The sequence below is a fragment of the Anas acuta genome, chromosome 12 (assembly GCF_963932015.1).
Source record: "Anas acuta chromosome 12, bAnaAcu1.1, whole genome shotgun sequence".
Taxonomy (NCBI): domain Eukaryota; kingdom Metazoa; phylum Chordata; class Aves; order Anseriformes; family Anatidae; genus Anas; species Anas acuta.
In genome coordinates, this window is record NC_088990.1 from 3,189,202 (window position 1) to 3,201,492 (window position 12,291).

At 46.9% G+C, this 12,291-nt stretch overlaps 1 protein-coding gene across 2 annotated transcripts; it reads left to right on the forward strand.

The window, feature by feature from the left end:
* The first annotated feature begins 1,613 nt into the window (after positions 1–1,613).
* On the forward strand, positions 1,614–12,253 carry SPG21 (SPG21 abhydrolase domain containing, maspardin). Of its 2 annotated transcripts, none has more exons than XM_068696051.1 (9): positions 1,614–1,771; positions 3,745–3,838; positions 7,900–8,061; positions 8,915–8,995; positions 9,597–9,742; positions 10,294–10,402; positions 10,884–10,991; positions 11,148–11,288; positions 11,606–12,253. In XM_068696051.1, exons 2-9 carry the CDS (start codon positions 3,776–3,778, stop codon positions 11,726–11,728), a joined length of 933 nt encoding a protein of 310 aa, XP_068552152.1. In that variant the 5' UTR covers positions 1,614–1,771; positions 3,745–3,775; the 3' UTR covers positions 11,729–12,253. The 2 variants fall into 2 exon arrangements, with proteins under 2 accessions (XP_068552152.1, XP_068552151.1); XM_068696050.1 differs by having other exon boundaries at positions 1,654–1,827.
* The last annotated feature ends 38 nt before the right edge of the window (positions 12,254–12,291 follow it).

Consider the following 12,291-nt stretch of genomic DNA (forward strand, 5'->3'; position numbering starts at 1 on the left):
CTTTTCTCTCCCCTGATGAGTTTTCCTTTTCACTCTATGTTACTCAGAAATACACGCAATTTATGTGGGACTTTCACCAACGCCTGGTCAAAACCCAGCTGAGACTAGACATCTTTTTTTTTTTCCATGCAATGAAAGATAATTTTTTGTAATGTTAATCTTTTATTTACTTATTTGGTTTCAAATCTTGAATGCAATACGACAAAAATGCTTCCTGTAAACCTCAGAAGTGTAAATCTCAAGCATATCCTTTAGGCACAGCTCACGCAGAATACACCTGCAACTGATGGGCTTGTGTAGGTCTTCCAGCTCACCTTCAGCTCATATCCGTTGTGTACTGATTAAATGGAATTAATTGATCCCAACAGTTAATTTTAGTAATGACTCGGAGACAGGAATACATTACCTGACAGCAATTAACTTGAGTTGCCCTGAAGCGAATGCCAAAGGCCACTCTAACAGCGGATAATCTGCACCACAATGCACGACTGCACACAGGATGATCGCTGAATGCCATTTTTAACTTCTGCTGAAGTCTAGACAGTTTTTAATCCCTGTAAAATACAGGTTTAACACTACCACCTACCGCCAGGCAGCTGCCGTTCTGATTTTAATCTGTATTAAATCCAGCGCTGTGTTGCGTTTGCAGAGCTTTTTCAGGGAGCTAGGCAGGAATAGCAGGCTAGGCTCAAGGACACGCTGAAACGCACTGATAAAAGCTGTTTGTCTTGCAATCACAAACCACGACAGCATAGAGGAGAGGAGCGTTGCCTCCAGCAGGTATCAGATCCAGCGTGCTGCTGTGGATAAAGGTTTGTTACCTGGTTCGCAGAGCATTCGGACCACTAACAGCACCAGGATGGCGATCTCAGCCAGCCCCTCTGAATTTCAAAACACCTGAAAGTACTGAAAATAGATCAGTAAAATGCTGCTTTGAAGGATGATTTGAATGAACAATTTCCTCAGTTCCTAGCTTTAGCAGCTCAAATTTCTTTATATATGGAAAATGGGCAGTGCTATTGCACTTTCTAACAGCCTGTTATTTAAACTTGTAATATTTATAATCTAAAAATTATATTTAAACTCAATTTACTATTTTACGCTTATGAGCACCCTACTACATTTTTTTGACAAAGTTTATCCTCTGAAACTACTTGAGGACCACTTCCCTTCTTTTTAGGGCAACCCGGAATTTTTAAAACCGATTTTGGCGGACGAAAAGCCCCAGATTTTGTATCAGAACAACCGGCACTACAACGGGCTCAGGCGAAGGGAGCTGAATTTTTGTGTTTAACGAGCGCTCCCCTTACAAACACAGCCCTTTGCCCGCAGAGCGGCCGCGACTGCCGCTGGGTGGCAGGGACAGGTCACAGCGTGAGGTGCAAGGACACTGGGGAAGCTTAACCAGGGTCTGTCACGCCTTTTTTTATTATTTTATTGACCAAACGTGTGACCGTTGTGCTTTAAACACCCCACAAACCCCGCGGGACGACCTGAACCCCCTCAGAGCGCCCATAATGGCGGCTCCCCCCTCACCGCCCGCCAGCCAATCGGCGGCCTGCCGTGACCCCACGTGACCCCCCCTAGCAACGGCTCCACTTCTTCCGCCTCGGCAGCGGTGTCGTCACGTGACCGGCGCGGAAGCGGAACCCGGAAGTGGCGGCGGGGCCGCTGCTCGGCGGCGGCGGAGGAGGAGGAGGAGGAGGAGGAGGAGGAGGAGGAGGAAGGGGGGGAGGAGGAAGGCTCCGCTCCCGCCACCCCCACCGGGCCGGTGAGGGCCCCGTTAAGGGCTGGGGGCCTCGGGGGGTCCCTTTTTCCCCGGGGCCGGTAAGGGGGAGCGGGGCTGGGGGCTCCCCGGGAGGGCGGCGGGGGGCGGGGGTCGGGGTAGGCCCGGGGGCGGCCTCGCCTCACGGAGCCGCTGTGGGGTTGGGGCCCGCCGGGGCGCTTGGTTCGGCCGGGGTTGCAGGGGGCTGGTCGGTGGGGGGGGTGGGTTATGTTTTGGGGTGAGTTTGGGTTTTTTTTGGAGTTAATTTTTGGGTTGAGATGCCTTTTTCTGCTGTGTTTCCCCTCTCTTGTCCGTGGTTCAGCTCCTCTCTAGCTGGAGGAGCCCCCGGGCCGTGCACAAACCCGCTGCTGCCATTCTGTGTCAGAGAAATAAAATATTTGGGTCGCAGGTCGCTGCCTGCAGCAAATCCTCCAGGAGCTCCTGGAGCCAAATGAAGCCCTTTGTTTGCTCTCCCCTCCGAGGGGCAGAGCTCAGCAGCTGCTGATGCACCTGTGTGAGAAAGGAGCTGCAAGCAGATGCTCGCTGTGATCTGTTGTGTGTTTGTGGGACAAAAGGTGTTTTTTTTTTGCCTCCGCTGTAGTTTGATGTGCTGCCAGGCTGTGACAAGTAGCAGAGTAGTTGATGGCAGCGCTGAAATGAGGCCACATAAAAGTGAAACGAGGGCTGTGCAGCTGAATTTCCAACCTCCAACACCCCAGTTAGGCACGAGGTGCGTCACCCAGCCGTATGTGGGATGTGTGCACCGTCGTGCATCTTAGGAGGTGCTTTTTCTTTTAAAGCTCAGGTTTCCTCTGCTTGGGCGATAGCAAATGAAGGCTGAAAGATGAAGAAGTTGAGAATAACTGGTAATGCAGCCCCAAAAGTTAATTAAACCTATGTTAGTGCAGCTGTAACCCTAAAGTTAGCTAACCCTATATGCTGGCAGCTTTTCTGCAAGATGAGGTGCATTTGAGTGACTCTCAGAACATCGAGCTCCTTTTTTTTGTCAAGACCTAAGAAACAAAACCTATTGATTTACGTTTGGCAACCCTAAAGTAAGGAGATCGAAAGCTGCTTTGGTTTGTTGTGCTCAGCAGGTACGAGCTCAGGACAAAAACCTCCTGAGGCAAGTGGCTTTCAGGGCAGGGCTGTGAGGCCAGCAAGCTTTGGAGCTGTTTGATAGGATCTGTTGTGTAAATGGAAGCTAATGGTCTCGTGCTGCTTTAAAAAGTTGAATCTAGAAGTCATTAAAGTTGTTTGCTACAATTTAATGGAGTATTAATGAGAAAATTTCACTACTTGTGTACAACACGCTTGTGTGTTCTGGCTCAAGTAAGTATTTCAGAGTAAATGAATGGATTTCTGTGTGCAGCTGATTCTGAGATCAGTTAGTCTTACATTAATTGGTGTGCCCCAAGGACATCGTTGTTCCTAACTCCTGACAAGAGCCGGCTTCTACTTGGGTAGGTTTAAAACCTCGGGACTTGCATAAAGCCTCGGTCAGCTGCTGTTCCCAACGCGCCTCGGGGCTCCGCGGGGTCACTTGTCCACAGGCTGAGAGCGCAGCCTCAACACTCAGGCAGTAGCTCCATGAAATAATTCAAGTCTAAACTGCTGACTGAATTCCATCAGACGTAAATTTGGATGCTTTATTAAGTTAAGCTCAAAGCACAGATAGGCTCTAGCTTTTCGAGCTGCCTGCAGCAGAACTGCCTTTCTCTACAAGCGCTGCCCAGGAGAGCTCTGTTACAGAAGCATCGTCATTTCCTAATTAGAGCAGTACGGGGCAGCCTTCTGGGAGCACAGTTACGTGGCTTGTGATGAAAACTGAGGATAAGTGAAGTTGCTGCGAGCCAGGGGAGTGTAAGGACTGATGAGAGCAGGCTCACCCTGCGAATGCTTTGTGTGCACACAGCCTTGCATGGTGCTGAAGGTAAACCCCTCTTCTCCATTTTAAATGTTGTCTTTCTTTCTTTCAGGCTGCCCTACGCTGAGTTTTTTCTAACCATCATGGGAGAGATTAAAGTCTCTCCTGACTACAACTGGTTCAGAAGCACAGTTCCTCTCAAAAAGGTACGTTCAGCTCTAAGCAGCTCGTGTGCGGCTCCCTCCTCTTGCTCCGGGGGGGAGGACTGGGCTGTCTGACTCCGCTTAACGCAGGACATTTGTGCTGTGCTACTGACCCAGCTCCCCTAACTAACTGTTGTCCCATGTGTCTCACGAGGAGCATGCTGTTAGTTTTCACATGCTTCATGGGCTGGGGCAGCAGTGGCTGGTGTCCTGGTGCCAGCCGTGTTCCCAGAGCTGCTGCGTGAGCCGTGCTGCACCGAGGTGGCACAGCTAACCTGGCTCAACGCTGTTCTGCTGCCAGAGCCACGTCTGTGGATCCTACACCTGGGCTTCAGGCTGCAGCAGAGCTCCTGAAGGCAGCTTCTTGGCAGGCAGAAAAGGGAAGGATGTCTCAGCTGCAGTGGAAAAAGGCAAAGCTGCTGCTTCTTGTCCTTCGGATGGCTTCTGCTTAATCACACCGTCTGACCGCTTTCCCCTCTCGCTCAGATTTCTCCACTTCCTCTCACAGAAACACAGGAGAGCGCTTGGGGCGTGCAGCTTCTCTCTTCTTGAGCTTCTCTCTGTGTGCAAAGGGCACAGGGCCCTGCACTGCTGCGTGGCTCCTGGCCTGCTCTCTGCCATCCCTTTGTAGATAAGGCTCACCGAGGCTGTGGTTATACAGTAACTGGCAGCAGCAGCCCGGGCTCAGCTGACTGCCAGCTGCTTCACTTCCCTCATCTGGACGGTTTGAGCTGCAGGAGGGTGCTGGCAGCAGGGGTGAGAGCAGCACGAGCTCTTTCAACAGCGAGTCGGTTGTGGTTGGGCCACCCTAAAGGGATCGTGTCCCCAGGCCTAAGGAACAAGGCTGAAATGTGCCTGGCATTGTTCCTGCTGGGCGATGTGTTCATTTCTCTAAGAAATTACCTTTCTGAAAGGGTTACAGTTTTTTTTTTCCAGGGTTTCTCATTCTTTTTTGCCACCTAGCTGCCTTCTGTAAGTAAGAAAGATCTGCCTGCTCTCCCTAGGCTCTGGTTATCCATTTTCTTTCCATTCCTGGCCAGTGCTGGATCTGCCGGGCCTGTTTGTGCCACGCTGCTGCCCCCAGGCTGTGCCTCGCTGTGGCAGCAAAGCCTGGAGGCAGTGCTTCAGCTCAGGGATGTGCAGGTGCTCTGTAGCCACGCAGTGAATGAGAGGAACCAGAGGATGTGGTTGCAAAGCGTACAAGCTGCTGCTGCTGCCTTCAGCTGCTGCTGACTGCTCAGGATCTCAAAAATGAGAGCGTGTGTAAGCCAAAGCTGCTGTTGGCAGGGCTTGTCTGACCTTCAGACTGGGGGATTCCTTTCCCTCTGGGTGATTCAGCCTACTCAAAAGTAAAGTGAAGCTACGGTGATGAACGTGGGGTTTGGAGAAGGTAGAAGTAAACTAGTTCTGGTTTCAGGGTGGAGGGGGAAAGTACATTTGCCTGCGTTATCCTCCCAAAAGCTTAGGCAGAGCAGTTGCAGTGCAGAGAATGACCAGCAATCATTGAAGGAAGCAGAGCCAGAGCTGTTTGGTTGAAAACAGGATAGGATGTCCCTCCTGAAAGCAGCAGAAAATGCACAGCCCCACTGCCCTTCCTGCTCTTGTCAGATTTGGGAAGTGCAGCACAGAAAACAATGTTCCTAAGCCAAGTCTTCAGCTCTGCCCCTGAGCCCCCTCTTGGGTTTGTGGCCACCAAAGGCAAACAAGTGCCCCAGGGTGAGTCCTCAGTTGTATGACACTTCAGCTCAGGTAAACATTCAACCTCAGGGTCATTCAGTAGTTCTTTTCGGAGGAAAATTGGAGTATTTCTTCACATTTCACATGAATGGTGTTTTTTCAAATGCAGAAGTGGTTCTTTATCACAGGGTGGTGAAGGGGACTTTTACAGGGCGGTCGGCAGCCTCGGGTGAGATGTGATGGGGAGGCTGAGATTTCCCCACGAGGGGGTGGGACTGGGGGTTTCTTCATGGAGGCCCAGAGCTGCCACCAGGAGCTGCAGCTGTGTAAATGCTTGTGGCTGATGTGCTGAGCCTCAAATGGAGAAGGAGGGGAGCACAAATTCAGGTTGAATCAGGCTGGGTGCTGTACCACTATATAGGAGTATCCCCAAAATCCACCACGTGCTGTCTTATCTAAGTCCTAACTAAAAGTCGTCAGCAGAGGACACCCTGGTTCTGCTAAACCCAAGGGGAGTTCTGCCCCTCGTTTAAGATAAATTCAAGTTTTACCCTGTTTGTAAGCTGTAGGTGATCTTGATTGATAGACCCAAACAACGAAATTAAACCAAAAAACTGGGCCCTACCAGCTCAGCGTTTACCCGTGCTGCTGTCTGTGTGCTGAGCATTGTTTTTGTGCTGCAGTTAAACTACCCGGTACATGGCTGGAAATCAAATAGAACAGTTTTTAAACCTCCTGGTTCGTTGTCTGGGCTCGAGGAAAGAAATGTTGCCTCCCAGCCTCAGTTCCCGTGACGTGAACCAGCTCAGTGATTTCAAGGGCTGTGCAAAGCGAGGTGTTGCTTCACCTTTGGAAATAAACAGCAGCCTTGCATGTTGGCAGAGTTACTGGAGAATAACAGCTGAGACTGCGAGTTCTGTGCAAAGGGTTGGTTTGGGGAGGCTTTGGGAAGGCTTTTGTGTGAGTTTTTAAAACTATTTCAGTGCTGAGGGAAGCCCTAGTATGCAGTCTTTATTTTTTTGTGTGTGAAAGCCACAAAACAACAGCATCATGTGATTTCTTGCATGTTCCCAGAGCCTGAAATACCGGCTTTATTGCAAGCAGCTTTGTTAATCAAGCAAATGTGATTTGTGAGACTGGTCTCTGACTCCCTGAGCAGCTTAACCGCTGCGGTGGGAAAGCGAACTGGGCTCCTACGTCGCTGCTCAGAAAGTTGCAAGCTGGTGACGCAGAGGGGATGAACTCCTGCTTCCCCCAGAGGTTTGAGCTCGTCGATCTGGTGCTTTTGTGCTTTCGCAGGGCTGAGGAAGGTTGAATGAGAACCAGCACAGTAAATACACAGAACGGCTCGTTGGTAAACAGGCTGGGTAGAAATGAGGCAGGCCCCAGCACTGCTAGAAAAGGAGACCTTGACCCAGTTCCTGTACTTCTGTAGATGATAATTGTGCCAGGACTTGTTGCTCCTGGTGTGTGGATAATCTGCTGCAGCCAGCTGTGTGTCCTGGGGGCTCCAGACACCCCGAGGTGCTCCCGTTTCTTCCCAGGTCAGCTCTGCTGTGCTGCTTTGGAGTTGTGTGGCCATTCCTGGCAGTGGGATGTAACTGTTCCAGAGCAGGAATCTGCAGGGCAACTGCTTAATTCAGTAAATTGCACATATCCAGACCTGTAATTCTTTTGCCCAGTGTCTGCAGGTGTCAGTGGTCAAAAAGCTGCCCCTGCAGCAGCGCTCCCAGCCTGTGGCTGTTGTGCTCGGTCCTGAGAACCGACCTCCCGGCTCTCTGTGCTGGGCTGTGGCACGGTCTCTCCCCTGCCAAGCACATTTTTCTGCCTGCAGAGTGATGTATGAACTCAATCCTTTGGGGCACGGCCTCGCTGTTCCCATGGCTTATCCGTGTGTGTTTCCAGACCAGGCTGTACCTTTCCAAACCATTTCAAAGTGCAGAAAACCGCTCTGCCTCAGAAAGGAAGAGATTTATTTTTTTTTCCAGTCGAAATCCTGACCTGCAGTCAATCACTGTCAGCCCCACACAGCTCGCTCCTGCCAGCACGTGTGTTATATTCCAGCTGCCTGCAGAAGGGTGCATCCCAGGAGATGCCACGGCCCGGCACAGCGTGGTGTTAGCTGCCCAGCTTAGGTCCAAGCACACGAAATGTTTGGTCTGACAGTGCTTGGTCACAGTCCTGCTTCCAACTGCATCCACGCAAACATTGTAAGTGTTGTTTGTAAGCAGCCTTAGAGAATAAAGCTATTCTGATGAGGAATAAAAGAGTCTTGTTCCAAAGAGTCTTGAGTATTACAATATTCACTGGGTGACAGATTTTTGTAGAAGCAGTTCTGGAAGTTGGTTGAAGAAACTCAGCCTTGTGTTTTTCCTCTCTTCCTCCAGATAATAGTCGATGACGATGACAGCAAAGTCTGGTCGCTGTACGATGCGGGACCCAGGAGCATTCGGTGCCCTCTCATCTTTCTTCCTCCCGTGAGCGGAACTGCAGATGTTTTTTTCCAGCAGATTTTGGCACTGACTGGCTGGGGTTACAGAGTTATCGCTGTGAGTATTCGCAGTCCTTTGTCAAAAGTCAGCATAGTTTTGTGTTGATATAATTGGAGGTTGGATAATGAATATTAGTTTAGTTTTGACAGGAGAATCCCCCCAAAATGTGATGCTAGCTTGTAGTCCGGAATATGTAGCGCGCAGATCGAGGCTAAAATCTGCTGTATGTTCACACAGCCGTTTATCCAAAGCCTTGTGCATACACATTACTACACTCTCAGTCTGATCTTTACCTTGTGTGCCATGGACAAGAGTCATCTTTGCCTCCAGCTGGATCTTTGTTAGCCGTGAGACAAGTGTGTGGGTTAGTTCAGGGCTTCTGTGTTTGCCTTAGGGATGATTAATAACCCGGTTCTCGGCCTGAATAACTGCAAATGCGAAATCACTCCTTAAAATCCCAACAGCCCACTCTTTTGTGGCTTCTCTTCAGCTCCAAAGCTGAACTGAAACAATGGGTTTGTACAATAATTTTTCTGCTAAGTGATATTCTGAGTGCTGCTGTATCTCCTGCAGCAATTAGCAAAGTCTGTATCTGCCAACTTTCCATGCCACAAAATCACTGAAAAATCATTCTGGTATCTTTTCCCTTTTCCCCTTGATTACAGAACGAAGTGAAGCTGCACTTTCCTCTCTGAACTTGTTCTGCCAAACTTTCTATTGTGTATTTTTGTCCGAGTGAGGGGTAGTTCTTCCTTCTGGCCATAGGGACCTTGCTGAGGAGCTTGAACCTCATGGCACGAGACAGGTTGCTGTCTTCAAACCTTTATTGTGAGAATTAGTGCAAGTTTCAAGCAGACAGCTGATGGATACTGACCAGAGATGGGCTTGTTCTAACTTTGTGGTGTTTCAGTTGCAGTATCCAGTGTACTGGGATCACCTTGAGTTCTGTGATGGATTCAGAAAACTGTTAGACCACCTTCAGCTGGATAAAGTGAGTGCCTGGAGACGGAGAAATGGATGTGTAGTTGCCATAAAAACCTAACGTTCAAAAGTCTCATTTAAGAGCAAATGGATAGCATATGATGCAAAACCAGCCTATAAATAGGCCGTGGGGCGAGTTTACTTTTGAAACTAGTTTATTTTTGAAGGTCAACACCCTTGAAAATTCTGTCTAAATTCACTTCCGTTGTAGGCCTATTAAATTGTGCTGGTTAACTTCAGTTTTTCATGAGACCCTGTTTAAGTTATCCTTCATAACTCATGTTGTACAGCATACCCCAATAAAATACCTTGGATTGGAAGAGCTACTGAAGACGAAGTGAAATGTTCGCTTTTTACTTAACCGTGATAAGCACACAGAAATTTGAGCTGTGATCTGGAAACACTTCCTTTTTTCAGTGTTTATCATATCCTATAAATTACAGAACCTGTATAGAAGAGTGTTTTTATTTTTTCCTTTAAAAAATCAGTTGTGAGGAAAAATAAAACTTGAATGGCTTATTTTTCATAACAAAATAACACACTTAAGGGTCATTTTTCACAAATGTAACATCTGTTTTTGTTTGTGTTTTTTTTTTTTCTAATTGAATTAGGTTCACCTTTTTGGAGCTTCTCTGGGAGGCTTTTTGGCTCAAAAATTTGCTGAGTACACACACAAATCCCCCAGAGTTCACTCTCTGATCCTGTGTAATTCCTTTAGTGACACTTCCATCTTCAACCAGACGTGGACAGCAAACAGGTAAGGAAGACTGAGGCAATGAGATGGGTAGCATTAATGTTTTTTTGTGATGAAATGTCACGCTGATCTGGTTGGACATGTTTCTGACCTGTTTCCAGCATGTGTGACTTGTGGCAAGAGAAGTGAGGGGTGGAATAGTGTGACTTTTAAAGTCACATCACGAAGGAAATAGAAATCTTCACAATTGGGAGTGTGGAATTTGGCAGACTAGTCTTGTATTTATCTTTCCTGTGATCATCTGAGAACATGTGGTCAGATTTAAAAAAAAAAAAAAAAAAAAAAAAGAAAAATCTACCTGATCTCTAGCAAAACCCTTCAGAGTGAAGGAAGTGTTATTCACCATGTTTAAAATACACACAAGATTATCAGCTTTCCAGAGCATTTCAAGCACCTAGCTGTAAGGTTTTCCATCTCTGTGCTCTCAAAGCTTCTTTACAATTTCATTTGAAATTCAAGCACAAAGTCTGTGGAAGAAAAGGGAGCGCTTACAGCAAAGCATCTTAATTCTGGAGTCCTGGGTGCTTGAAGATTGCATCTTTTCTCTGTTTTAGCTTTTGGCTGATGCCTGCTTTTATGCTGAAAAAAATTGTCCTTGGGAATTTTGCCTCTGGTCCCGTAGATCCTGAAATGGCTGATGGCATTGATTTCATGGTGGACAGGGTAGGTGTCTGTGTACTTCAATGGCTGTGATGTCAATCTCAAAGATTCACTTAGCACACAGTGGAGGTTGTACAGATTTCTGCTGCTTCCTTCACTTATCCAGAAGTGAACAGTAAGGGATGGATCCTTAGCAGGCGTTGGCTGTCACAGCCTTGCAATTTAACTGGCAGTGTGACTGTCTCCCTTACTGTCCTGTTTGTATAGATTGGAACAGAGGAGTTTAAGAAACAGATGGAAAAGGGGAAATGTGCTGGGATATATCTGTAGGCTATGCTGTGGAGGCAGGAGCAACTAACTAAACATGTTTTAAGCATTTGTCTCATGAAGGAAGATATTAAACTGTAACTATAACTTTCACCTGAAGAGCAGTCGTGTTTCCCTTAGAACTAAGGAGCTGACTTCTCTTTGGCTGTGTTATTACTGTTGCATTAACTGCCTGCACTGAAGTATGTTGTTAACCAATATTTATCTCTACTGAAAGCTGGAGAGTCTGGGCCAGAGTGAGCTCGCTTCAAGACTTACCCTCAACTGCCAGAATTCCTACGTAGAACCTCATAAAATTCGAGACGTCCCTGTAACTATTATGGATGTAAGTTTATCTCAGTTTAATCTTTTCTTTAACATTGTTTCCTCCTCTTGGAAGGTGGGGTGTGGTTATTGTGTTAGGAACTTAATAAATATTTGCAGCATTTACTTACTTAAATAAACCTAGATTCAGAATTAACTGCTGTGACTCGTTCCATAGGTATTTGACCAGAGTGCACTTTCGACTGAAGCAAAAGAAGAAATGTATAAGCTTTATCCTAATGCCAGAAGAGCTCATCTCAAAACAGGAGGCAATTTCCCGTATCTCTGCAGGAGTGCTGAGGTCAACCTATATATTCAAGTAAGTGCCTGCATTCAAACCCAATTTACCAGCATGTATAGCTGGAACAGCAGTAGGAAACTTTCTGTGCTCACTTTTATTTCTTAACCTGCCTGAGCTCTGTTCACTCTGTCTCCCAGATTGCTGATGCTGAGCAGCCACATCAATCAAGGGTTGGCTTTGGGGGCTTGGCTGCTGCTTATTTCCTCTATCCTTTGTCTGAACTCTTATACTCCAATCCCTGATTACATTCTCATAGAAAAGTTACTCAGCAGTACTGTTTTTCTTACCAGTTATGCCTCTACACCATTTTCAGCGTTAATTTCTGTGTCTTACAGATCCACTTACTGCAGTTCCGTGGTACCCGGTACGCAGCCATCGATCCCTCAATGGTCAGCGCAGAAGAACTGGAAGTCCAAAAAATCAGTCTTCATAACAGCAGCGAGCAAGAAGAAGAGTAGGTTTCTGACTGCCAGTGAAAATGAGGAATCAGGTTTGGTGGTCTTCCTGTGTACAATCATCTGTTCCCACTCTGCCTTTTTTCTTGTGTTGGCCGATTATCACTGTGCGATTCCAACAGGATCAATAGTCAGTGAGCTACCCGTGGACAATAAACCTTCAACAATGTAATGGAACATCTGCTTAATTTTAAGTCTTTGAATTCAAGGAAGTATCTCTGAAGGCTGCAGTTTTAAAAACAAAGACATTTTTGCTACCAAAGTCTTCACTATCATGTTCTTGAACAGAACAGTATTTCTTTTTATATTTTCACTCAGTTGTATATATTGCCACATGCAGGTTGTGTACTTATAAGCTGACGTATATTTTTGTTGAGTATTTGGTTTAAAAGATGTTAAAGTGCCAATGTTGCCATCACTTATTTGCTTTATATGTTGTGTTGCAAGTTAGTTTATTTCTATTTGAAATAAATTTTTAACTTTCTTGCTAGCTGTTTAAAAATGGTTTTCAATAAAACTTCAAGTTCAGCACGTGCCTCTTCTTTTGACTACAAGAGAACAGTAGT